Raw genomic sequence first — 22,528 nt, forward strand, 5'->3', positions numbered from 1 at the left:
ATGCCGAAGTTATTCCTGGGGCGGGGGGTGGGGTGGGGGTCCCCGCTTCAAGTCCCTGAGACCCAGAGCGTCTAAATCTCCGCAGCCGGATCTGGAGCGTAGTGGTTACGAGTACAGCCCAGGTGTCCAGCATGGGTACAAATCCCAGCGCTACTCCCTTAAGCAAGTCACTTAAACTCTTTGTGTCTTGGTTGGAAAAGGGGGCTAATGCGGTTCCTGCCTCTTCAGGCTGTTAAGGTTCCGTGAAATGGGGCGTGTGAAGCGCTTATCAGAGTGCCAGACCCACAGCGTGTCCCAATAAACCGTCTGCATAATTTATTAGCATGATATTAAGGTATAGCTTAATGGGCAAAGTGGGCTAGAAGTTGACCTACCTACCCATTTGGGTTTTCTTTGAGGCAGAAATGTTTAACGTGCCCACCGCCGGCGCCGGGGCTTTGTTTTGGGTTGTTAACATCTGAAAGGGGCGTACGTTTAATTGGGACACTCTGGAAGTAGGCAGTCTGTAAAAGATGCTGTTATTTCCATCTCCCTCCGCTGAGCCAGCTACAAGATTTTCACCAGCTCCCTCAGTATGAGCAACCTGTCCATTTTTCTGCCATCATCCGGCTTCTTGTTGTTATTTCATTTCTGGGAAAGTTGCTGGCAGCAGCTTTCCTTGAGTTCAGCAAACCTTTCTGGAGCGCTTGCTCTGTGTCAGGCTTTGTGGGGGGGGCGGTGTATGAAGTTGCAAAAAATATGTCTGTCCTTTCTTGCGCTACATCTCTAACTTCTAACTTTTTTTCACTGCAGCTTTGCTTTTATTCCCTCCGTCCCTGTTGGCCGACTTTCCTTTTAAGCCCTTGCCCCACCTCCGTGTTGCAGTATTGCTTATGTGGAAGTTTTCTTCTGTTCCGGCGAAGATGTGTGCTTCAGTCTGTTCTGCCTCTGTTCTCTGGCTGTGGGGACGTTTTTAAGGTCACTCTTCCCTTCTGCTTGTCGCTTTAATTGTTTAGAGGGTGGTGGAAAGAGAGTTAATCCGGGTTTTTGATTGATCTTGGCCTTTCAGGAATCAGTGTGCTTACCAAATATAAATTACATTGCTGCTTGTTGAAGTAAAAACTAAAAATACAGTTGGATTGTAGAGGGAGCAGTTTCGGCCCTCCTGGTGACAGGTGGGATTTTTAAAACAGCAACTTTATTTAAAGATACTGAGTTTCTTTTAATTCTTTACTTAGTTGTGTATGTGTACCTTTCCTTAAGGAAATGCAACTCATGGAGGTTCAAATTTACAAAAAAGTAGTGTGTGTGTGTTCGCTCAACCGAATGATCCTCCTGTGTCCTAGGGTTGTTTTAGGTAGTAAATTTCTTTACTGAATTTAAAGCTGTTTTGATTTACACCTGTCTCTCAGTAACATGTAATGTAAAGTGGCCTCCCCGGTTTTTGGCATTTTCCTGTAATTTTCTGACAGTCTTACCGACATTTCTAGCTTTAAAATCTTTGTTTGGCTGACTCTTCAAAAACACCTAAGAAATAGCTGTACAACACGCATGTCTTCTGCCACCTTGGAAATTGTAGTGTTGGGGAAAGGATGTTTTAATATTGCAGTCTATAACCTTTTTAAAAAACTTTATTATGGAAAACATGCAAAAATTGGATAACTGTAGAGAACCCCCGTGTGTCGGTCACTTACTCTGACAATAATTAACTTGTAGCCAAGGTCATCTTGTTTCATGAAGTACCTCCTCCTCCAAACTGGGTTATTTCGAAACAAATCCTAAACATCCTATAATTTTACAAGATTGTCCCAGACTGTTAATCTGTCACAAAATTTACTTTTAGTGGAATCACAGTTCTCATTGTATTTATTGGTCTTCTCATCTCTGTTTACACGATTACTATACAGCAGAAAAAAATGAGCAGCCAAATTAGCTCTTGGTTCAGTGCTTATCCCACTCAGTCATGTCCAAAATACTGCCTTGCTTTGTTTTGTGTACAAAAGCAACAGTTCTTGAGCGGTTAGTGGCTATAACTGAAAAGCAATCAGAAATACAGATAACCCTAAACCTGTTTTGGTGGAGACCTACCTGTTAAACCACTTATAATGGAGAATAACTTTGTGTCAAAGTTAATCTACAGTTAATAATTCATAATGAAATTTTCAAAGTTTCTTTACAGTAGTTGTGTAAATATGCCGCTATCACGTTAGGTTAAGAATTAAGCAAAGGGTATTTGATTGCGAAACTCTGTTGTGGAATTATTTTTAGTAAGTATGAATGAATTTCAGAGCCTAGATGCTCATGTTTTTTTTTTCTTGTCTAAAAAGAGAATCCTCCTAAAATTAAAGTTGACAGGAGTATTACATTTGTCATTGTTACTTAATTTTTAGATTTCTGGTCATGGACCGTTCACAGCTTTTTGGCAGTTGTAATTTGCTTTTAGATTATTGTAATTTCAGTTATGTAGGTTTACTTTGCACTTGATCAGGTGTAGTGAAAACGTATGTTATGTTTTAGTTATTACAGTCTGGGAGATGGAGAGGGATGTGCATACCTCTTAAAATTAGAAAAAAAAAATCTGTTATCTAAGAAGGGGCACAAAATGTGCTTTATTTAAAAAAATGCTTAGTGCTTCCCAGGAGGCTTAAAGTCAAACTTTTTTAAGTATTTGGAATTGTTACCATAAATACAGTTTGTTCAGACTAAATTGCTCTCTTTTAAGATTCAGCCAGAAAACCCATTTATATACAGATTATTTTAAGTTTAGAGATGAGTATGACTCATAGAACTTTCCCCCCTCATTTCTGAAGTCTTATCCATTAACATAATTCTGAGTGTAATCGTTAAATGTTGGCCTATGCTGTGCTGCTTCATCCAGTCTCCCCTCAGTAAGACAATGAAGATATTTAATACAGGAGGCACAGAGCGGCTCTCAGCTTGCAGGGCAGCTTTCTCTCTTGCCCTTTTACTGGATGGAGTGAGAGTGGAATTCACCAGCATAAAAATCAGACTTTAATGAAAAAGGCATCTTTTCGTTGGATGTCATAAGGCAGTTCCAGGGACCCTTTTCTTTTTTTTTTTTTTTTTTTAAGATTTTATTTATTTATTTGACAGAGAGAGAGACAGCCAGCGAGAGAGGGAACACAGGCAGGGGGAGTGGGAGAGGAAGAAGCAGGCTCCCATCGGAGAAGCCCGATGTGGGGCTCGATCCCAGGACCCTGGGATCACGCCCTGAGCCAAAGGCAGACACTTAACGACTGAGCCACCCAGGCGCCCCAGGGACCTTGTTTTTATGAGCCTCCACACTGGATCGTCTTACTCGCTGTCATATTTGGTGGCACAGAATTGCTCAGTTTGGGGAAATGTAAATTCTTTCCCCTTAAATGAGAGCTTTTGAGGTTGCTTTCTCTCTCTCTCAGAATGGGATTCTGGAGTGTTCAGAAATGTTTAGAGAATTTTATGACAGATTTTGTTTCACACTAAACCTATAACAGGTTGTTTTAAATTGTAAACTTTTGGTGAAAGAGACCTTTGTAGCTAACATGCTTCTGGTGAAATTTCTAGATGAGCTTTTCCTTAAATAAAACCTCATTAAAATCAAGGTTTAGCATTTATGCTGTTCCAAAAAGTATCATTTACGAGTTAGAGATTGAACTAGAAGACATGTTATTCGCTATCCTTATTTTTCCCCAACCTTTTATTATGAAAACTTTCAAACATAAAACAAAGTTAAAAGAATTTTACTCTATGCCTCTGTATCTACCACCTGCTTTCTGCCATTGACATTTGACTCCGTTTTATCTCGTCTGTTCTGTTTGTCTGTCTCTTCGAATTCATTAATCCATTTTATTTTTCAGTACATTTCAAAATAAATTGCAGCATCAGCACACTAAATACTTGAGCATACATAGCGACCATGGTGAATTTTAAATTGAGGCAGCTCTGTAAGGTGTTTCTAGACCTTTAAAAGCCAAGGGCTTTGTTGATTTTTGTTTCCAGTTTTGCTTTGACTCCAGAACTTTTTGTTTTTTTTGAAGAAATGTTTAATGAATTTTTGCAACAAGGTGTGCTTATGTATAAATCAGGTATTACAAAGCTTGAGTAATATTAGCCAAATCCTTTGTTCTCACCTACTAGGGAGATAATAGGATTACAAATATACAGCTGTGTTGATCTTAACAAATAGTACTAGATGGATGGCTTGGAGATCTGTTTTGCTGACAGTTTAATGCTCTGAAGTAGAAAACCTTACCAAAGAAAATTACTTATTATTTAAAAAATGGTAAAATGGGGAAATTACTGCAAAGAGCTTAATTTTTTAAGTATGTTTATTCCCATAGTAGTGAATAAGGTTGATGTAAAAGTGATTTTTGTCACCAGATAAGAGGAGGTAGAAACAAATTTTCTGCAAACTTAATTTTATGTTTTCTGGAATTACACATGTTCATTTATTTGTTAAAGGAGTATATTCAAGGGGCTTCTTCAAAGTATATTTACTGAAAGCAAAAGTAAGAAAATCTATCCAAGAAAGTATTTGCTTTCGATTAAAAATTAGTCTTCTGAATATTAAATTTGTAGCCCATCTGCTTCTGTTTAATGTGGAATCTAATTTGGGGGAGAAGTGTGATGACTTTGTGAGTTTATAACAGTAATGAAGCAAACCAGGCTATTTTATTATAATATGATACGGAGATCATAATTGTTCTAGAAGATTTTTGTTATGTCTACCAGACTACAAAATCTAAAACAAATTTAAGTGCCCTGGGGTCTTTGCCTCAATGAAAAGGATTGTTCATGAGATTGTCTCTATATTTGATGTAGCTTTAGATCTGGTTGCCCAGTGAGTGGGTTGATTTTAGTCAGCTTGTTCTCTGTTCCCATTTAAAATGTTTTTTACAAGTGGTGTGTATCTATAAGTTTATATTTATAGATGTTTATGTGGCTGAGGCCAGGATTAGTAAATTTGCCGGATAATAATACTTGCTACTATTTATTGAGCTCTTAACCATGTGCTGGGTAGGTTAGGATTACAGGGTGAGGGTTACTTGATGCAGGAAAGGAATCTGAAGGGTCAGATTGAATTTATCTAATGATGTACAAGCTGCTGTTCAGAGAGCTCTTCCTTGGTGCTAAGAGTTGAAGTAGACGCTTTATGTTGTATTTCTGATACTGGAAAATGTCTTTGCAGACGTCAGTTCGTAGTGGCTGAGGCCTGTCTGGGAGGCCAGGTAACTGGAGTGGGGTCCTGAGCTCTTTCTACTGAACCACACTTTGTCTCTAATTATGCTCGGGTGCTTTTTGTTTAGGGCGGTTTTTTTCTGTGTGTCACCAGTGCTTCACCATAGCTAGGATGATTTTTCGTTCACTAGAACTTCAGACCAATTTGGAAAAAAGGCCAATTGGAAAAAATACCAATTTGGTATTGTGGGGTGGGGGGAATTTGTTTAGAAAAGTCTGTTTCAGTAATACATAGTCTGTTTATTAAAATTTATTTAGAAAAATTTATTAGAATTTAGAAGAATTTATTAGAAAAGTAATACTTAGTCTGTTAATTAGAATCAGTAATAGTCTGTTTATTTAGAATTTATTTAGAAAAGTCTGTTTCAGGGGCGCCTGGGTGGCTCAGTTGTTAAGCGTCTGCCTTCGGCTCAGGGCGTGATCCTGGCGTTCTGGGGTCGAGCCCCACATCAGGCTCCTCCACTGGAAGCCTGCTTCTTCCTCTCCCACTCCCCCTGCTTGTGTTCCCTCTCTCACTGGCTGTCTCTCTCTGTCAAATAAATAAATAAAATCTTAAAAAAAAAAAGAAAAGTCTGTTTCAGTAATACTTAGTTTTTAAAATGAACTCTATTCATCATTCCCTTGAAATAGACTTACGGTGTACTTTTGTTTGTTGTGATAGATTGCTACAGCCACATTAACCTAAAACTTGTAGGTTGATTCAGAGGTTTGTGGGGTGGGGGGAATTTATTTAGAAATAAATGGGGAGGAGGATATTTCATTAACCTGTGTGTTGTAGGAGGCTCTCCGCTAAATTATTGCTGTAATCCTTCATGACGTTCATGAAAAATGATTTATGAACTATAGACAAGGTTGTTGCTAAGAAAATTAGTTTCTTTAGAATTATAATTTTCCACTTTATTGGATATGCATTAACTAAACTTCCAGTTAACTTTATAGGGCTCCGTAGTTGTTGCCCTCTTTGCCATGTCTAACATCCGTTTCCTTGCTGATGGTATTGGAAATATTTCATGTAACTTTCTGTTTGGTATTAAACTGCCTCCTGAATAGTTTCATCTTTACTTTCTTTGAATCAATGATCTCCTGAATAGGAAGCCTCTTTGGTTCTCCACCCAGGCAGTAGTCCTCTCTTAATGGCTAGTTTTAAAAAGCTAGATCAGTGAAATTAAACCTGCCCATTGGATTTGGGGTTTTCATGAGATAGTGTGTGAGTTTCCATTCTGTTTCAACCTCAACTGAGGTGACCGTGTAGTCTGTAATGACATACATGTATCTCATTAATCATGAAAAGGTGTCAGAAATGTGTCTTTTCTGGGGATGAAGTGAGCACATGCTGCTTCTTAAATTGTCTATATTGGCTCCCTTCAGGCACGAGCTTTTTGATCTAACTAGATCTTGTCTGATTCTCTCACAGTTTTGCTTTTTGAAGTCCATGCTTTCTATAGATTAAAATTAACTGAGGCATGAATTTTCTACTCTTGCAGATTCCACCCTGATACAAACAGGGCCATTGTCTGCTGATGCCATTGTGATTTTGTACAAAATGCTAGGCAGTCCTTTCCTCTGTCAGAAAGAAGATAATTTATATGTAATGATAAGTCTGATTATGCCTGGAGGCTTATGTTCTTTGTTGCACAATTTAACCAACCTGCTCATTGAAGCTCTATGACCCTTCACCTAGATGACAGTCAAATAGAGTTAGGTAAATAAATTCCCTTTTTGTTTGGAGTATAGTGAACCTTTATCGTCTGGAACATTTGGAGTATGATTACTGCTGGGTACTGATTTCCCTGTTAACAGAATTTACCTACTTAAGCACCAAACATAAAAAAAAGAATAAAGTAAAAAAATTTTTTTTGGATAAAGTTCTTTCTAATTTTGCTGTTTTTGTTTCTTTCTTAAATAGTGTGTTTCGAACATGACTTAAACGTCGTTTTATAGTATCAGTTACAGTGTACCCTAAGAAAGTGACGTTTAACAGCTAAGTTTGGTATGGAATGTCATACTCTACAATCATTTCACCTGTATTACCAGCTAATCCATCCAAGGAGTACAGTTATTATTTTATTAATCATATGCAGTTGGTGGTGGTAACCCCATTTAATATAATAAGGTTGAAGCCTCTTAACATATTAAATGAAGCATGTATTATTCAGCTCAGCACCAGAGTTGGACCCAAACTTGGATCTCCAGCCAAGACTTTCCTCCACCATAACCAGACAGCCCTGTGCTAGCTGGTTTGCCCTTATCCTACGAGTTAAAATGCCACTGTGAATTATTTACTTAAATTTGTGTTAGGTTCAGGGTTATTCTTGTACCAATGTGAATTCCACAAGGACAGGGACTGTATCTTATTTATGAACTCCCTTCTCCCCAGTGTCTAAAATACTGCCTGCAAGTAGTAGGTGTTCACTAATTATTTGTTGAGTGAATAAAGCAATGAATGTAATCCGTTCATTTGCGTTCTAATATGTTTTGAGTGGGAAAGGAAGGGAGTTGGGCTTAACCCCCAGTCTGTCTTCTCTACCACTGCTTGGAGAAAGTAAGTGCTATATAGTTACACTGGTAGTAATCATGACAGTTTCAGATGATCATTTTGAAAATGGTTGGAGGATCTCAAAAACTGCGTTTGGTCACAGAAGTGTGAATGTGTACGTGAGTGTCAGCTATCCTTGTCTTGTGTGAAGATATCTGAAATCCAGATGGTTACAAGCTGCTGTATTTCTCCCCCCTCGTCCTTTCCCCTTTGGTGTAAAGTTGTTGGTGGTTGTTTCTTACCGTTGTCATTGTCTGGCTGTAGCAGCTTCCTTTTTCCATTCTTATTTATTTATTTATTGTATTAAAAATTTTTAAACTCCTGGGTTGGGCTAAAAAAACGTAGATACCCAAACCTAACCATAATCGTTCAGTACAGATGGACTTGAATTGAGGGAAGCCCCCAGGAGTAGAAGGCATGAGCTCTCCTAGGTCGTCTGAGAAATGTCTGTGGGCTGCTCAGAGGCCTTTTCCAGTTTCCATTTATGCTAGTCTTGTGAATGGGTGAGATTATGGAGTAACAGGCCTCTAGATTGGAAAGTTACTGGTATAACATACTAGCTATGAAAAGAACTTGAGTTGTTTAAAATATCGTAAAACAAATTAGAGTTTATTGTTTTATTTCTGAAATTGGACAGTGAACAGCTACTTTTATCTTCTGTTAACTCACAGTAGCAGTGAGAAATTGAAATGAGTGAAATTATGTTGTAAAAATGCAAAAGGCATCTCAAGGTAAGGAATCGTCTTTGTTGCTGACTACAGTTGACCTGTGAACAACACAGGTTTGACCTGCATGTGTCCATTTATATGTGGATTTTTAAAATAAATACAGTACAGTATTGTATATGTATTTTCTCTTTATGATTTTGTTAATATCTTCTTTTCTCTAGCTTTATTGGAAGAATACTGTATATAATACAATATAACATATAAAATATGTGTTAATCAACTGTTTATGTTATCGGTAAGGCTTCCGGTTACCATCTTGGCTATAAGTGATTAAGTCTTTGGGGAGTGAAAAGTTATACGTCGATTTTCAACTGTGTGGGGTGGGGGGTCAGCACCCCTAACTCCCGCGTTGTTCAAGGATCACCTGTACTACCCTTTAAAAAGGAAGATGCCTTTAGATAAATCAGATCTGAGAGTTTGAGAATTAAACTCTTATGTCGCCTGAAATCCAGTTCTAAAGAGTGATTATGGTTTGGATTTACTAGAGGTAATGTGCTTTTTGTATTTTGCAATTTAATATCAGAATGTTTATGTACAAAGTGCGTTTTTGTAAGTTTTCCTATGCGGCTGTATTTGCATGACCAAGCATATGGTAAGGACGTTTATGAATAAAATATTTAGCTGGTAGTTAAAAGGGGGAAAACCCCATAAGTTTAAAAACCACGCTTGTGTGATCAGACAGTATATGATGCCCAGTTTCTTTCTTTAAAATTAGTTTCGAGGTGTTCACCTCTCTGTCACGGTCATGTCTCCACGAAGTGCTCAACCCAGTTCCCAGGCAGTTGTGTCTTCTGTGGACTCTAGTGTGCTGCCTCGAGCCATGACCTCATGTTTTCAGAAACTTCCCTACTTGTAAATTTTAGGTTTCCCCCAAACTTGAGCAGTATATCTATATCTTCATTGTCAGAAATGACCTACTCTAGTAAATTATTGTTGTTTCTTATTTTCTAGGAGTTTCCTAACCACATAACCTCTCAGAACTGAACCAAAACAGCATTATTCCCGGAGCACCTCTTTTTAAGGTACACATAATTTGGCTCTGTAATTTCAGGCCTGTTCATAATCTGTAATATTTTTGAATTCTTGAATGACTTGTGTGGAAAATGACTTTTACTTCTGGCTGTAATGTTAGGGAAACAGAAGAAATTGTATGCAGCCTGAATTTCTTTTTACTCTTGAGATTTAATTAGAAAGTAAATGCAGGGAAGATTGTTGGCAAGAATGTAAAACCCTTTAGCCAGCACTGCCATGTACTTTAAATGTCGAGACGTGAAAATTGGCCACTAACGTTGTGATTAGACACGACTTGGTTGGTAAGCATCCTACTCATAGCAGCTTTTGTAGCTTGCCTTTGATTTCTCAGACTGTTTACGTAGAACTTACTTTTCAAACTTGTGGAAATAATCCAGCGTTGTTTTCTGTCATGAGATAGGGTTTTGAATCCAGTTCCATTTACTGCTGGCTGCTGGTGATCATCTAGACCACAAGTTTTGTAAGAGTTGAGGGTTTTACAGTTTATATCAAGGCTCTGCAAAATACACTGCGTGCGTCAGTACCGCCTGGTACTTTAGCACTTTCCCTCTGAGAGCTGAACGCACAGCATCATACCATCACTGAGGTAGTGATTAGTAGACAAGTCAAACCCAACTTTCTTTGGGAATGAGCAAATTGAAGCATAAGGAAATCAGGGAAGTTGTATCAGGCTCAGTGAATGGATTTACACTGGGTTTATTTAATGCTTTTCTTTTCAAAGGACTAAACTGTTACCAAACATACCATGCCTCAGGATTTCTCCATCATTTTAGCGCTCCAGTTGCTACAGCTGAGGCTTTGCCGAACATCCTGTTACAGAGTGTTTTTGGGAGACTGAGGCACCGGGCAGTGGATTGCCAAGAACTGGGTGGATAATTGCTGTCTTATTGGGAGTAGAACTGAAAGCCACAACTCAGAAGTTTGATCAGATTTAACGTTGTTGGTTGCTACTTAGCAGCAAGGCTGGTTTCTTAGAAACTGGGTCTTGGCTCTGGTCTGTTTTGCATGAAGATGATGGTAAATGCAGTTGTGTTTCTAGGTAGATGGCACATAGCTCCAGAGTACAATTTCCCTTTTCTGAAAGGAAAAGCCAGTTAACTGCTACGTTGAACTAAGTCCCTTCTTATTGAAGAATAGGTTACACAGTGCTACTCTGAAAAATCTCCAGCAAATCGTGAGTAGTCACTCATTTTGGTTGGTTGAAGACATTTCTCTGTGTTTTTATAAGTTTAGGTTTAAAAGACACTTAGATGTTTGCAAAAAATAGTATATGTTTGACTTTAGTTATTTTTAAGAGTTCCTCCTAGGGAATGGAAGAGGGGAGCTTGATAAGGTTGCAAAGCTAGAAAAGAAAGGAAGGTTTGCAGCTCGTTAGGCTGCAGAGGTAAAGTTTTTTTCACTTTAGTGTATGGTTTGGTATGATGGTTTTTCCAAGATGAACAATTAATAATGAATTCTCTTTTAGGAAGTGTTTCTTTAAATGGACCACCCAGTGGTTACATTTGTGTGGAAAGAAAATCCTCCGTTGCCCACTTGGCACGGAGCCAAGTGTGAGACAGGGCCACATTCAGTCACTGGGATGCAAAGATCTCAAGCAGCCTGGGTTGTTTCAAGGCATTATTTTTGGCTGATTTTATTGTCTTACAAGTGATTGTGCCTCCTCAGGACTACTTGTCCTGTCTTTCGTTTGAGCACCAAGTACATAGCGGTCTTTATTTTTTTTAAAAAAGATTTTATTTATTTATTTGACAGAGAGACAGCCAGCGAGAGAGGAAACACAGACAGGGGGAGTGGGAGAGGAAGAAGCAGGCTCCCAGCGGAGGAGCCTGATGTGGGGCTCGATCCCAGGACTCTGGGATCACGCCCTGAGCCGAAGGCAGAAGCTTAACGACTGAGCCACCCAGGCGCCCCCATAGTGGTCTTTTTGTTTTGTTTTTCCCTCTGTCTTAAGTAGTTTGGTCATCTTTCTTTTAAAGAACCTTTTTATTATTGGGTAATTTGATATGTGGGCCTGCTATTGGATATTGTTTGCTTGACATTGCCGTTGTTATTTGGAAATGGTTATGTAGGAGTATAGCGATTGCCATGTTTCTGTATTTGTTACCGTCCTGCCTATGGGTGTTTAGATAATGTTCGGAGTCAATGAATTGCTGTTCTGGGGATCAGAGCCAGGATGGTGGGTGCTGGTAGGGGGTGAAAGAAGGGAGATGTGGTGGTGGTTGTGGGGGTGGAGTGAGTTTATTTGTAGGAAATATAAAACCACATTGCAACCAGAAAGATGTGTGCAAAAACGATCTTAGAAATAACTGTTGAATGTTAAGGAATGCTGTGGGCATTTTAGGTGTATTTCAAGGCTATAGTAGGAAAAATGGTTTATTCCTTAGCTTTTTTATTGTTGTTGATAAAGTTTCTCTGAGAGTGGAGCCTCTCAAAACCTAGAGAATGGATTAATAGATTTATAGTTGGTTGCTTAAAGATCTCTTTTTGTGTCTTTGAGGGAAAGTTTAACAAATAGCTTTTTTTCAATTTACTGTATAAGGGTTCACATGTAGTAGATGCTTAATAAATTTTTGTTGAATATTGAATGTATATACTATCCTGAAATTGCTCTTCATACAACTGATGCTTTATCCTGGCCAGGAACTGGAGTGCTCTTGTGTCTGAGTACCCATATTACATAAGATTTGATGGGGGACTTGTAAGGGAGAGATTTTTGGTAGAATGTTTGTGGCTATCTTAGTTTGTCCAGAATTGGGGTGACTTTGCCTTTTCTTTTTCTCTTTCTTGTCCTTCTTTTTCTTTTTCTTTCTAACATATCTCGTTTGGAAACATTACTTACTGCAAAGGGAAATGTTATATGTTGAACGTAAAAGTTAGCTACTTCATTATAAGTCATGTGATACTCTAGTTACAAACTGGATATTAAAAATGAGGTTTTTCCATGATTGCTGAAGTAGTTGTTTCATATTACAGTGATATAACAATCTGTTAGTTGAAAGTGAGTAAGACTAAGCACTCTTGCAGATCTTGCAGATAGGTCTGTAAACTATTTCTAGAAGAACCCGCCTTTTTGTATATTAAACAGATCACTGAGATGGTGCACTCAGTATGGCCTACTCTTGGTCAGTCACTGCTGAGTGAGGAAGTTGCATTTGTGTCTCATCACTTTTTTTTCTTTTCTGGAGAGAGAGCGCACGAGAGAGGGGGAGGGAGAGAGAGAATCCCAAGCAGGCTCCACGCCCAGCACAGAGCCCACATGGGGCTTGATCTCAAGACCCCGAGATCACGACCTGAGCCAAAGTCAAGAGTTGGACGGACGCTCAATCGACAGAGCCACCCAGACACCCCTGTGCCTGATCATTTTTTAACACATTATGTATAATTTTTAAAAATGCTTAGGGGTACCTGGGTGGCTCATTTGGTTAAGCGTCTGACTTGATCTCTGCTCAGGTCTTGATCTTAGGGTCATGAGTTTGAGCTCCACACTGGGCTCCATGCTGGGCATGGAAAATAACCTTTAAAAAAATGCTTTTGTAGCATTCGTGTGCCCACATTCCCCTTCCCACAACCCATTAAAAAGTATGTGACACTTGTGAAATGGAAGCTGCCAGCCAAGGTCAGACTATTTTTATGAGAAGATTTTTGTGTCACCAAACCAAACTTGGGACTTGGAATTAGGAGTCTTAACAAAATAAAAAGGTTCTCTATCCTGTCACCTCTCTTTGTGTTCTAGTGCTTGTGTATCTTAATATAAAGATTTGAGAATAAGATGAACATGTTTTGAGAATAAGATGAACATGTTTTCCTGAGTTGGTGTCTAAAGCTCTTGAGATAAAAGAAACCAAAAGCCCTGTCTGTGCTGGAGGCAGGAGGCAGGAGGCAAATAGCCTCACGACACAGGCTTAACAGTTAAAGGTGCTTCCGGTGCTGAGGAAAGCTGAAGTCTTTGTGTTTTCAGTTTTCCACCTAATTTTACTGTGTGTAAAATGTTGTTCTTTTATAAGAAGACTGATAAATCATTTTAATCTCTTTGGAGTGCCTAACTTATCTGGTAGCAAGTAATTCTTAAAGATAGGCTCAAAAGAAAGGCACATTTTCATGTAAGCATTTAGTCTTCAGGACAGGGGTAGTACCGCTGAGCCACAGGAGCTAAATTCGTACAGAAGTAGTATCTCCAGAATTCCGTGGTTCCCCTGAATGCTGCTGTGCACTCTGTAAGTAGCAGTAGTAAAAAGCTTTATTTGTTGCTCACATTTGTGTGGGTAAATAATATATTTTACCCCATTTATAACTATGTCAGCTGCCTGGCTTCTCTTTGGGAGAGGAGCGTCTGTTTGGGTAAAATATTAGCCTCAATTTTTTAGAGCCTTTTGAGATGAAAAGGGGATTTTCTTTTCCTAAGAATATAAGCTACTTATTAGTGAGATTTTATTTTGTGGTTTAGTATATGTGTACTCGAAACAGCATCCTTGGCCCCTCTGTCCACTAGATACCAGTAATTCCTCCCATCCTCCGGTTGTCGACAGCCAAATAATGTATCCAGACCTTGTAAGATGTCTTTGAAGAACTGAATTGTCCCCTCTTTAGAACCACTGCATTAGAATAGATTCTCTTTTCAGGCTTAAAGACACATAGGAGCGTTCATGTGCTAATGGGTACTGTTTGTTGAATTTTAGTATTGGTCATGGTGGACATTCGAAATCTATGGACGTGTACAGCCTTATTAGGGTTTTAGAAAATTTTTATTTGCAGTTTTGAACTACTTGTTTCAACCAGTTGTTATACAGACACAACTCCAGGTGAACTTAAGGTAACATTTTTGGGGCAGTCTTAATTAAAGGCCATTTGTTCCCTTTTTCAACTTCTAGAAAATCGGTATATTTGTGTCTGTGACTGGAGGTGCTGGCTGTGGGCCTGCTGTAGGCAGCATTAGCCAAAAAAGATCTCTTTGGGCCCCACCCTTTCTAAATTTAGTTCATTCATTCAGTCTCATACTCTCAGAGCAACCCAGGACAGGACTGGGTTGGTGCTTCTGGGATGCAGGTAGGCTCTGGAGCAGACACTGTTTTGGCTTATTTTTTGACCTGTGACTAGTGGTCGTGTGAAGTTGTGAGTACACTATAAATAGGTTTTGGTTTTTTGTTTTTTGGTTTTTTTTTTTTTTTTTTGTAGAAGAAAATGCCCTCAAGACAGTTTAGAAAGAAAGAGAAGGGGAAAGGGAGTTTGGGGGGGTTGGGGGGCATTGAGAGAGAAGTATTTCTATTTTGGCAGCTGAAGGAAATCAAAACAATGAAACAAGGTCCTAGCTGATTTCTGGATGGTTCTGGACTTGTTTCTTAATGTTGGCAACTTGTCTACCAGGACAGTTATCTAGTCTTTAGTGGATCTCCTCTGTCCTTTGTTCTGAGTCCAAAAGTAAACAAGAAACATTGGTGGGATTTTGGTGAATAAGGTAATGCTTCTGTCTCTATATCCAAAGTCATGTTTGAGCTGAGGTGTTTGGGTGGTGGTTTTTAGTTTTGCAGTTCTTTTTGTTCTCAATAAGAGAGAATGTGCCAGAACTCAAGTAACTTAATTGCTCTGGTCGTTCATCTCTTTCTAAAGGTCCAGCTTTAATTAAAAATTATTCTGAGACTTTTTAAAAAATTAAGTAACAATTACTCTGTAATAGAACTTCGGATTTGTTTGCTGATTTCTGTTTTAGTTGGCTTTTTCTACTCTTTGTTGCTACTGGTCATTTTGGGGGTACTTTTGACTTGCTTAAAAACATTTTCAGCTTTTTGGAGGATGACCGTGAACATAAGCAGAACTGTCCTTATTTTTGACTTATGAAGAAATTTAAATGTATTTAGAAATAATGCCTTTGGAACTTAGAAGATGAAGTAAACCGTCTCCTCTGCTCCCCGGGTTCCACTCGCCAGCCACACCAGTGAAATTACCAGTCTGAAGTCTGTTCCTCTCTTCTTCATCTTCCCCCACTTTTGCTTTTAATCATACAAACACTATAGAGTGTTCTTTACTATTCAAATGATTTCTCAGGATCCTGCATATTGATGTAGATGCAAGTTTTGTTTGGGGTCTGTAACTAAATGAGACCATCTCAACAAACCTCATAGGAAAAAGATTTTTTTACTGTCATAAGCAAAAAGAAACAGCAACAGTGACAAATTCCTGTCTTTCTTCAGTCAGCTTAAAGGAAAACTGTAAGGGTGCCAGTCTGAGCACACGGCCCTTTGGTGAAAGCAGTGTTGACATTCACCCATTAATGGTCTTAGGAACCTAGGATGCTTTCAGCTTCTGATAATTTTGAAGCCAGAAATCTTTACCGTAGCTCATAGAGGATGGAAAGCCTCTCCCTGTTTTTTTTAATTGGCCATTTTGAATATAGGCTGCAGTTTGTAATTCTTAATATTCAACAGTGAATATCATTAAACCCTACTGATGCTCTTTATAAAATAAACATGCAGAGCAGACGGGTATTGCAAGTCATTTAAAAGCAGTGTCAGAAAGTCACACGGCCAGGAACCTCACTGTGTACCAAGGGGAAACCCACTTCTAAGACATCAGCGGAGCTACAGGCTCAGTGGGACTATTTTCATTCTTGAGTAGGTGACACCGATTTTGACTGAATATTGGCAATTACAGATCTCCTCTATAATTTACCTTTTTATTTTCTTTCCCTTACAACCTTTAGGTAGAACTTTAGACTTCATAGCACTGAATTAACCTGCACTGAAAGCTGTTTACCTGCAGTTGCTCACTTTTGTTGAAAGTGACCATGTCTCAAGTTCAAGTGCAAGTTCAGAACCCATCTGCTGCTCTGTCAGGGAGCCAAATACTGAGCAAGAACCAGTCTCTTCTCTCCCAGCCTTTGATGAGTATTCCTTCTACTACTAGCTCTCTGCCCTCTGAAAATGCAGGTAGACCTATTCAAAACTCTGCTTTACCCTCTGCATCTCTTACACCCACCAGTGCAGCTGCAGGTAAGCGTATAAATCCAAGTGTCTTCTTTTTTCAAATGTTTTCTTAGCCTGTTTTTTGATCTGATAAGTAGATTGCAGATATAGGGAGCTCTCACATTACCTTCAAGAAGCAGAAGAAAGTATTAACACCCATGCTTCTTTATTCCAGATGTAAAACACTCGGTTGTATACTGGGTTTTTGGAGGCCTGAGTTGACAGACCATTTCAAAGTATAAGAAAGGGAATTGAAAACTAAACTATAAAACCTAGCTTATTATAAAGTGGTAGCCAGCAGAAAGAATTGAATAGTAAATACCACTTTGGATTTGTGTTGCTGTATGGGAAAATTCTGCTTTTAAAATTATTTCCCAGAACTGACAAAAAATTCTTGTATGTGTAAGCCCTTGTTTTAGATGTCTGTAAGATTATATCCCAAGCAAGGGAGCAGCCAGATTTACTGGAAAGCAAGAGAGTGCATTGGCATTTGTTAATTTTTATCTCGAACAAGTAAGTTTAAGTTGAGGCTCCAGAGGTAGTTCAGAAATCACAGTGAGGACCAATTAGAAATTGAACAAAGAAGCAGAGGTTTTTGAAGAGGAAATAATTTCAGAAGCATTTAAATCTGACTGTTAGGAAAATAAAGATGAACTAAATATTAAATATGTCCGTTGATGGGGCACGTGGCTGGCTCAGTCTGAGCATGCGACCCTTGATCTCGGGGTTGTAGTAAGTTCAAGCCCCACATTGGGTGTAGAGAGTACTTTAAAAAAAAGTTATAAATGAATGTGTTCATTGATGAGAAAAGACTTGAAACACCTGAAAAATAATCCTGAAAACAATATTCTGCTTCCCAACCCTTCCCCAAAGTGGCAAAACCAAGTAAATGGGGTGCCAGCATGGGTGTCTCCATTAGCAGAGTCACCTTCTAACAAATTCTTTCAACCCCTTGTGCCTGACAATTTCCTTTGCATTTCCTCCTTCGTTTCTCATTTCCTTTACTTTGTAAATCTGTTCTTACAGTGTTGGCTCGTCCCGCTCTCAGCTGCATGGCATCTGTCACCCTACCTTTAGGCTTCCTTGGACCGGCTCGCCAGAGAGCCATCTTGACTTGTCGTAATACCCAACAGATTTCAGTTTTCCCCAAATTTGCCATTGGAGACCATCTTCAAAGGAAATGTCACGGGCTGTTTTCAGTCCTCCGGGATTAACTGCTTTTTCTTCTAATGTGTTCTTACATCCACATCCTACTGACTTTGTAAAACGCCTGCCCACCAAGGCCATTTATTTTACTTGTACAATTCTCAGAAGTAGGTAAGGTCTGAGGATGGCAGCCTCTGGAGATAAGACTAGGGGATGCCCCAGGAACGAGAAGGTAGCCGTGTGGAACACGACAGTCGTTGTTTGAGAAATGGCATTGGCACGTTGAGTTTTGTGCAATAACCGACAGGGTCCAGCTGACGGCTGTTGTGGTAACCAGTGTGTCTGTGCTCACAAGACCTCCGTGTTATTCCCGTGGTTGGTGATAATAACAGTGCTTCATCTGATTTCACATCTTGCTTGCTGCCATGGTTTAGTTATCCCCCTGACCTCAGTTCTCTCTCTTGGGAAGACACACTCCTAGGTTCCCTGGCTTCGGCCAGTTCAGAGCAGACCCCAGCTGTCCTTCAGGCAGGCGCCCCCGCGTGGTTTGCACTTGCGGAACACTGCTGCTCTGACTCCTTAGACCTTCTATTTTCCCTCTTTTCTCATGTCCCTGGGACAGCAGCAGTCCTGTATACTGCTAGTTGACTTCATTGCTCTGACGTTATTTTTCAGTTCCTTCTAGCATGGCACACCCCAAAGAGAAAACCCCAATGTGTCTTGTGAATGAGTTAGCCCGTTTCAACAAGATTCAGCCTGAGTATAAGCTTTTGCGTGAGCAAGGTCCAGCTCACTGTAAGGTAAATATTGTCCATACTGCTTATGCATTTATAACCCACCAGGAATGTTTTCTGTCTTTTTATGCTGCTCCAAGTGGTGCTGTGGTTCAGAATATGTACTTTCCAACCACTGAGGCTGTCTTCAAGAGATGCAAAAGTATAGATTTTTGGCAAGTCACTTCTCTTCATCCTTGCAGAATGGGTCAAAGAAAAGACATGCTTCTTTTTGGGATATATGGCTTTTAAAATTCCGATTAGTGTGTGGTTGTGTTTAGGACTCCTAATAGAGACAATTCCCAAGCACCTGTGAATGATTTCCTGTGAGTTTTCCAGGCTCTGGGCCTCCTGGCTGCAGCCTGCCTCTGGCTCCTTTCCTGCTTGTTTGCACGTGTGCCTTAGACTGGGCAGGGAGAGAGGGGAACAGGAAATCCATTTTGCTGCTTGTTAGCAATCCAGCTAAAAGGTTTGAAGATGAGGGGTAGAAATTAGTCTCAGAGTGAGTCCTTTGGATTGTCTCTGATTTCACTTGTCCTTGTCTTTCTCCGTATCTTAGAGAATGGAAGACTGACTGTAATTTAAATTTTGACTATTTGTTATTCAGGAATTCAGTCTTTGAAGCTTGTGTGATATCTGTGCTAATGTAAATCTTGGAACTTGAATGTGTACATATCTGGCTTTATTTTTGCAGCTGCAGCGTGAGAGAGGGTATGGTATCAGACAGAAGGAATCGGGTCTCCTATTTCTGATCCTAGCTTTGCAGTAAAGATAATATAATTAAGGATGAATTTTTGGTCTCTTTATGCCTCATTTTTCTTCACATGCAAACCTCAAGCCTTGAATGATACCAAGTTTCCCTTTTCATTTGACTAAAAGTAACATCAGCCACAACTCTAGGCACCATAGCGTGGTGAGGTGAGTCGCCTTTGGTGTGAGACCAATCTGGGTTTAAATCTCAGCTGCTTCTAGCTGTGTGACCTTGGGCAAGCTGCTACTTTTTTTGAACCTCAGTCTCCTCATCTGTAAAATGTGGATAATACCTACCCAAATAGGTCTACTGTGAGAATTAAATGAGAGACTGTATGTTAAAATGTGGAGCACGATCCGTGGCAGGCAGTAAGTGCTTCAGAAATGGTAGCTATTATTTTTATGCATTTAAGAAACACAGAAATTTCTATGCACGTGAAGCTAGTTTTAAAGCTTCACTCTAGTTTTAAAGCTTCACTTCATTCTAAAGCATAATCATATCTGAAATGTTTCTTTACTTTTGGAAGCAATTAGTGATTTTCTATAACTGTTCTGTTTCTTCTACAGGATTTTTTTTGCAGACCTTAACTTTGGGATTCCCTTTATTAACTGTTTTTGGTACTTTTTGAAATATATACTTTCTCACTTAAACTTTAGTGGTACTGTAGGAAGTTTGGCTGTGTGTTCAATCTGTAACTACCACCCCTCTTTTTTTTAAGCTTCAAGTTATTCAAAGAGGAAAAGTTATTCCCTCTTAGGTGACTGTTAGACTCTTTAAAAAGTCAGTGGTGTGGTATCCTTTTAATTCTGTTAAAACCTAGATTCTAACCTTGCTACCACCCTTCCACGAGGGAGGCAGCAGAGCAGATGGGGAAAGTGCTGGAGAAAGGCAAGACTGTTGGTAAAATAACTGTTTATTTTTTAGCTTTTTCCCCTTCAGCGTCTTTCCACGGAAGGGTCATGAAATGCCCCGGGGACTGCGCAGCGCTGTAAGCTCCTGCTGGTCGGCTGCTCAGACCAGCCACCGTTTTGAGTCCGTGCTATCGGTGCTAAATGCGTAACCTTCTGAACTGCAGCATTAATTCAGGGGACCCCCTGATGGTTCCAGTGGGGTGAGGATTTTATAATTTTTCCCCTTTAGTGGAAGCTGTGTACTGAGGGAATCCCGAAGTTAAGACCTACAAGAAAAATCGGCTGTGAAGGCAAGTCGCACCCATCCCTGTAGGCACCAAATTTCAATGATCTGGACGTTTCAGATGACGTAGATGCATTCACATCAGCGTTTCTCGTGTAAATTATTTGTAGATGAAACAGAGTGATACCCAGTGATAAAGAAAAGCAGAAAAATAAAAGCTGCAGTTGGTTTTGCTAAATTCCAAAGTAGTGAGTCTCAAACTTCACAGTGTGTCGGAATCACTAGGGGAGCTTATTAAAGATATACTTGCCCCGGTCTCCGCTTTTGCTCCTCAGTCAAAATCCACGGGCATGTGTATTTTAGCAAGCTTCTTGGATGAGCACCAAAGTTAGAGAATCACTGTGGTGTGATGGCTCATATTGTTTCACGGAGTATTAATTCAGTTCTGATAAGATTAACATAACCTAATTTTAAGAATGGAGTGTGTATTTGGGTTACCTTTATACTTACAAAGGGATAAAGAGGCTTGCCATTGTCAGCATTTGCTGAGGACAAAATTAGCTATTTTGGATGCCTCCTTGAGTTCAGAAACGTTTCTAGATCTTTGCTTGCTGTGGGTCAGATTTTTTTCTGAAGGTGGAGATCGTGTCTGAATAGTATAGTCTTAGGAGAGTAGAAGGCAGAGTTTTAGAGTCTGGCTGACATTCCCAAATTTATTCAAGTTTTTGTCCTTCTGGGATTGTGTTTACAGACAAGAGACCACAAACGCCTGAGAACATCAAAACGAACGTCTTAATTTTTTATGATCCTACTACGTGTCTAAAACAAGTTTGCTATATTTCTTCCACGAGAAGTAATTGGAAGACAGGTTCTGTTTGGATGACTTCCAAATAGTCAATGTCTACTATTTAATGGAAGACATTTCTTAATCTCTATGCTTACCCTCATTTTTCAAAGTTTTGTCATAGAGTGCTGTTCAATGCTAGTCAATGATATATATATCTTTTGGTGTTCATAAAAACAACAAAAAATGGGAATGAAGGAATAAATTGCCAAGATAATGATCAGGCCTTTTAAACCATGGCCATAAAAAATGTTCAAGGTCCAAGTGACATACTGTAGTCAACATCAGGTATCATGAATTGAGAGCTCACAATTTTCATTTGTAGGTGTTTACAGTACAGCTAACACTTGGAGATCAGCACTGGGAAGCTGAAGGAACTAGTATTAAAAAAGCCCAGCACACAGCTGCTGCCAAAGCTTTGGAAGGAACAAAATTTCCTAAACCCATAGTCCGCCCTTTTCGTAGCGAAGGAAGGAATCCAGGTATTATGCGTGGGCCAAGACAGGTTCCTTTCAAAAGTGTGTTTAGAGGTACCCATTCAGTATGTATATGAATTCTTTCTTAACTAACTTGTTGATTTTGAAAGCACAGTTTCTACACTACCAGTGGCAAACGCTTACCTTTTCAGAATCCTTAACCATACTCTAAATCTAAAGTATTGGTTCCCAATCTCTGGTCCCGTGACTCCTGAGGATCTGGAAAGTAGGTCCTGAGAGGTGGGGGATGTCACCAAACAATTTCCAAGGTTTCAGAAAAGTTTAGCGAAAATACCTTTTGTTCCTTGATAAAGTTGTACAGATTGCCAAGAAGATAGGCCTTATCTGGAATCACTTCAACCCAGTGTGGAAATATCAATTATAACACGTTGATCAGAAGCCCAGATTGTCAGTTACATGTCCCCAGATCATTAAACAGAATGAGAAAATAATTTAAATATTTATTAAATACTATTAGTAGATAATTTTTCTTCAAACAAGGGACCCAAGCGGGGAGAACACTAATAGAGAAGAGTGTCTGGTAAAAGCTTGGGAACCACTGACCTGCCACTGTGGGTGGGAGTGGCTCCATTGTAGCCACGTCACCTGCCAGGCACACACAAGCCATCCCAGTCCCTTTGTATGTAGGAAGGAATCTGAGGGATCTCAGCCACAGCTTTCTTGTTGCTTTTAATTTCTTTGTGGTGTTTCAGATTCATTCTCTACTGTAGGTAAATTTTATGGGTCAGAATTGCTCTTAAGATGATTCAGGTTATATTAAAATGCAACTGTATGAATCATATAAAAAATAAAATTCTTAGGAAGAGAGAAGCTGGTTACTTCTGTGACCCTCTGATTTTGCAAACCCAAAAGATACTCTGATAGATTTCATGCATGCACGAAATTTAGTTGGACCAGTTATAGTACAGAATCAA

At 39.4% G+C, this 22,528-nt stretch overlaps 1 protein-coding gene across 18 annotated transcripts in view; it reads left to right on the forward strand.

Moving 5' to 3' along the window:
• The window catches only part of STAU1 (staufen double-stranded RNA binding protein 1), an 88,013-nt gene that overhangs the window by 35,407 nt on the left and 30,078 nt on the right, over positions 1-22,528 (forward strand). For 3 of the 18 annotated variants that reach the window (XM_057312479.1, XM_044385883.3, XM_044385885.3), the window contains 4 exons: positions 9,433-9,503; positions 16,208-16,496; positions 18,291-18,415; positions 21,443-21,647. The exons of 1 other annotated variant lie outside the window; for it this stretch is intronic. In XM_057312479.1, the coding sequence (XP_057168462.1) occupies positions 16,292-16,496; positions 18,291-18,415; positions 21,443-21,647 (535 nt within the window). In that variant the 5' untranslated portion in view covers positions 9,433-9,503; positions 16,208-16,291. Of the gene's footprint in view, positions 1-96; positions 958-9,432; positions 9,504-16,207; positions 16,497-18,290; positions 18,416-21,442; positions 21,648-22,528 lie in introns of those variants that run through there. 14 more of the 18 variants (XM_044385886.3, XM_044385887.3, XM_057312480.1 and 11 more) reach the window with 11 other exon arrangements.

The sequence above is a fragment of the Ursus arctos genome, unplaced genomic scaffold, assembly GCF_023065955.2.
Source record: "Ursus arctos isolate Adak ecotype North America unplaced genomic scaffold, UrsArc2.0 scaffold_16, whole genome shotgun sequence".
NCBI classification, from domain to species: domain Eukaryota; kingdom Metazoa; phylum Chordata; class Mammalia; order Carnivora; family Ursidae; genus Ursus; species Ursus arctos.